This window comes from Montipora foliosa, chromosome 7 (assembly GCF_036669935.1).
Source record: "Montipora foliosa isolate CH-2021 chromosome 7, ASM3666993v2, whole genome shotgun sequence".
Taxonomy (NCBI): Eukaryota; Metazoa; Cnidaria; class Anthozoa; order Scleractinia; family Acroporidae; genus Montipora; species Montipora foliosa.
In genome coordinates, this window is record NC_090875.1 from 32,504,610 (window position 1) to 32,509,609 (window position 5,000).

At 37.6% G+C, this 5,000-nt stretch overlaps 1 protein-coding gene across 1 annotated transcript in view; it reads left to right on the forward strand.

Moving 5' to 3' along the window:
• The window catches only part of LOC138011841 (dynamin-1-like protein), a 25,088-nt gene that overhangs the window by 991 nt on the left and 19,097 nt on the right, over positions 1–5,000 (forward strand). The window contains exons 2-4 of the mRNA XM_068859062.1: positions 1,046–1,103; positions 2,570–2,704; positions 4,607–4,692. Coding sequence (XP_068715163.1) covers positions 1,046–1,103; positions 2,570–2,704; positions 4,607–4,692 — 279 coding nt within the window. The remainder of the gene's footprint in view (positions 1–1,045; positions 1,104–2,569; positions 2,705–4,606; positions 4,693–5,000) is intronic.

The window sequence follows — 5,000 nt, forward strand, 5'->3', positions numbered from 1 at the left end:
TTTCCTCCTGTATGTGATGTACAAAGGTTTGAATTTGTAGCAAGGAGTTACCTAGAATCTGTATTTTTAAAGTAAGGATGAGGGGTCAATCTCTCAACACCCATGACTGGCCTCATCTAATTTCTCGTTACAGTAATTTCAGCACTTTGTCAAACATACAGGTCATAAGAATGAAGGAAATGATCATTTATGGAAAAAATCTGGCCTCGTTTGTTCAAAAGGTGGATAATGCTATCCATCAGACAAATCACTATCCAGTGGATAAACACAGTCAAGCAAAACTAATATTGAGTTATCCAGTGAATAGGGCTTTACACTCTTCAAGCAACTGGGGTCTGGTTTTAAGTCAGACTTTCTGATCTGAAAATCTGATTTTTAATTAGGTTTTCAACATTAATTCCGAAGCCATGTGCAGAGAATAGTTGGAAGAATATGCATATTGATGTTGGGATTAGTGACCTGGCTTTAATTTCCAGGAGTTCATGTTACTCAATGGGTAGAGAATGCAACCTGTTTTACAGTGGTTGTACGTAGGTTCGAATCTTGCCTCGGAATTCCTCAGATTTTTCAGTAAATAATTATGCTTTTGCCTGTCGCCATGAATATCATAGCTTAAACTGCATTTCAAATGTCGGCAAAACATCCTTTTTATTGTGACAAAATATGCATGAACGAAACATCCTATAAGGTCACTGATAATGTTTGCTTTTGTTCACCTCTCACAAATTATTTGAACTTTTGTTTGGACTCCAGCTCTAGGGACACACTTTTTGTGGACTGTTTTTGAAGCCTTTCAATAAACTTGCGGATTGTGTTTTTATCGGGTCTAAGACCACTCGGCTTTGTCTCATGGTCTAAAACCCAATAAAACACTCCTGCCCATTACATGTAACTTTATAAATGGGATGTGTAAGATCATAGGATTATCATAATTATTATAACAATCATTATTTTCTTAAGTGTTTTACTTGACTTGTGTGTAAATAATATTGCTAAATGCTGTTAATGGAAGCTGCAAAGTGTTTGTTTTTCTTCCTTTTCACAGAGTAGTGGAAAGAGTTCAGTTCTTGAAAACCTTGTTGGAAGAGACTTTCTACCCAGAGGTGTGAAAATCTTGTATGAAAATCATCTCATGTGAATGCTGGCCGGGGTCTCTGCTGTGATTGCTGTTGGCAGTAACGATTCCCTGTTTGCTGAAAATCCTGGCTTGTTTTGAGCCAATTTTCCCCTCTGACTAGATTAGCAACAAAAGATGCTCATCATAGTTGCTTCATAGCCCAAGTTCGTCATATTAAAATTCAGTCCTACACTGTAAACAAAAGGAATCATTTCGAGGCTCTGGGGAACAAACTCATAAAAATGCCTATATTTATTCCCCAGGGCCTCAAAGTCATGTTCATTGTTTAAAGTTGAATTTCAACATGTTGAAATTGGTCTATTAGCAGTGAAAGAATACACAGGTTTTTGTTGTGCTTCTGGAAATGTTATTAATTTTACCATTCACCTCAATCTTTACAATGTACATCACTTGTTTCTGGAAACAAGCGCTAAATGTCACATTCAATGGTCTCCTATTGAAGTCTACTCCTTAACCCTAACCACAACCAACAGACTCAACCCACACATGATGCAGAGGGCATGAATCAAACCTTGGACGCATTACTGGAAAGGACATTCCTTCACAACTGCACCAAACCTTCTTCCATTAGAATAATATTCCATACATTGTTGGTCTTATAGATTATAAATTTTCTGTGGGTTGAAGATTGAATATAGCAGAAAAATGTTTTTCTCACAAACCTCTAGCTGGGAGAATGGGTCCGGTGTGTGTGGTCTGCTGCATGGTTTGTTGGCAGCTCAGTTTGTCTTTTGCAATCCACCATTACCTGACCTGCCCTTCCCACCCACCCTGGGGGCTTTTTTGGCATGTTTATCACATTCCATTGACATGTCAATAATGTTCGCAATTTTCAATAACGTTTGTCATGGTACAGTTGTACATATAGTTATTACCTGGTACGCTTTGGTTGTGTTAACCCATTGACCCCTCGGAGTGAGACTTTACTCTGACTGACACCAGACAATTTTACTCATCCACTGCCAGGGACGTCCTAGGGCATTTGAAGTGTCAAATGTAGGTTAATAATTAAAAGGTCAGGCTGCATGGTCAGCTTGGCTTGTCTCCCAATTGTCTGAGAAGTGTATAGTGTTTTTTGTACAGTACGTGTGACAGCATTGGCTCATCTTTCATATACTGGATCTGAAGTAATTAGGTAATGTCCATATTAAAACAGATGAAGAACAAAATGAATTTAACCCTAGCTAATTGGAAATTCGTAATCAGAGAATAACAATCATTAGGTTCTTTTGTCTTTCGCATTTTAGTTCTGTTTATGAAAGTGTACACACAACAGTGACAGGAATTATTGTATGACAATGATTATTATTTAATATGATTTTCAGTTTATTAGAAGACCCTGGCTTGGTTTTCATTTATGGATTAAAGATCCACAGCTGCTTTGAAAATGCATAAAATGGTTTTAATCTCTGGTAATGATTTTCCTCATAGGATCAGGGGTTGTCACCAGACGACCACTCATTCTCCAGCTAGTCCATACACCATCCAAAACCAAAACAATCAGTTCAAAGAAGACCAGTAAGGAGAGGCAACCAAAGGCAGAGGAAGATGAAGATGCTGATGCTTGTAAGTGAAAATGTTGTGGTTACTTTAAGAAGTGTGATAACAGCATAAAGAATTTAAACTATTTCAAGCTTTCTTGAAAAACTTTGCAAAAAGGGTTACTTTTAACATTTGTCTTTTCATGCCTCTCCTGGTTCCCAAGAACTGTACATTCACCCAAAGCTTGCAAGTTATACTAACATTGGGGAACCCCTAAGGAGCAAAAGGTTACCACATCTATACTCACTCAAAAAATATGTCCATCTTCAACCGATAGGCTTATAAGTAATAACACATCTACGCTCACTCAAAAAATGTGTCCACCATTTTAAGACCCAACTTCAACCGACAGGCTTTTCGACCAATTGCTTCTGTTATGGAAATTTGCATTGCTTATTGTGGCAGTCTGATTGGGTGAATTTCAGCTTTGGCTGGATTTTCATATGTGAAAATAATGTTTCTTGGCATGCAATCCCTGTTGGTCGAAGGTGGGTCTTTCAATACTGTTTGCATCCGAAAAACGATAATAATAATCAATTGATAGAGCATTGCACTGGCATCACAGAGTTAAATTGCTATTGTTTTCCACTGGATAGTGATTTATCCGATGGATAGCGTTATTGATCGTTTGAACAACTACATTGTAAGGCCAGATGGTTTTACTTGTTCAAGTAGAATCTCTTAAGGGAAAAATAGGTGTGCATTGCGTACGTGTGGTAGTGCAGTAACACAGTGCTTTATTCAATAACTGTCAAACTGAGCTGCGTTTTGTTTTCCTGGAGATTCAAGTTGACTTTGCATAATATGTAGCTCTAATAGTACACAATTATATTATTTTGGTACTATATACATGTATCATTATATTGTAGATGTCTTAATAGGTAAGTAGCCCCCTGAGAGGACATGTGGTTCCTAGTAAACGACTAAACCCGGAAAGATTGAAGAAATTAAAAGGAATCGAGAAACATTGGCTTCAAGGCTGACATGTTGGTCATTTTCAAGTTCCCTTGCAACTTTCTTTTTCACCACAAGTTTTAGTGTGTACTCTGAGCGTTTGACAGCTTTCCACGACAAAAGTTTAAAAAAAAGTGTTTTGGGTAATTTTTGTTACGTTCAATTTTTCTATTGTAGTTTTGATTGCACAGTCAAGTAAATCGCAAAATCGAAAGTGACATCAAATTTAGTGGCCACCTGTGGTCAAGTTTCCTTGCGTGTGTTCTAACAACTCGCGAAACAACAACTCGCACGTGCTGCGGGTCTATTGGCACCACAGAGTTACACTCCTACGCTCTTACACTCGAACAACCTGGTGATATAGTTTGTAGTGCTCTGTACTACGTACCACAAAAAGGGTTGAACAAGAACGAAATTATTGATGTGTCGTGTTGCAGATACGCGACTGAGATACGTGTACACATGTATATCTGCTTAGACAACAGCTATTCTAGAGAGAAAACATTTTATTGTATGGCAAACCCAGTCTTGAGCAAATCACTGTGCTCTGATTGGTTCTTTCTTGGTGAGGATTTTGCAGCATGAACCATTTCCATGGAAACGGTCCAACCCTTGTAAATTTGTTTTGGAGCAAAGCCGGCAAATTCAAAATTTGCAACCAAAACGGCATAAAAAAACTATTGTCATTCTTCACAGTGAAACTACCAGAAGAAGCTAAAAAGATTGAAAGATAAAAAGATTGAAAAGCTAAAAAAAAAAAGCTAAAAGATAAAAACCTTAAAAGATTGATTGCACAGGAAGTGCATTTTACTATCAGAAACAGAGTGCCATATAATAAACAACTTACTAACCGAGCTTGCTCGGGCTGTACTGGGAAATATTGGCCCTCGGTCGTGGCAGTACGGACCTTGCGCTTGGTTAGTAAGTGGTTATTGTTATCCTAGATTGCAGACCATAAATTTTTTTAAACAGATTTTTCAGATGATGAAGGAGATGCATCTGAGAAAGAAAACGAGGAGCCAGAGGAGTGGGGAAAATTTTTGCATTTGAAAGAGAGGGTAGGAAAGATTTTACTTCCACTAGAGTTTCAGGTGTCGTGAAACCAAAACCAAAACCAAAGTAATTACTTTGGCCAATAAAAAAGGAGGGAGGCAATCCAGTAAAACAATTGAAACTCAAAGTAATTACAATGTGCATGCGTGAGCCACGATTGGTTTTGGTTTCACTTTTGATTGGTTGAAAAAAATGGTGCGAGAACTTTGAACCAATCACTAAGTGAAGTAATGCAAAACCAAAGCAATTTGCTAATTACTTTCGACATTCAATTGAAAAATACCTGAATGTCCAGAAAATTATCTTAAGTATT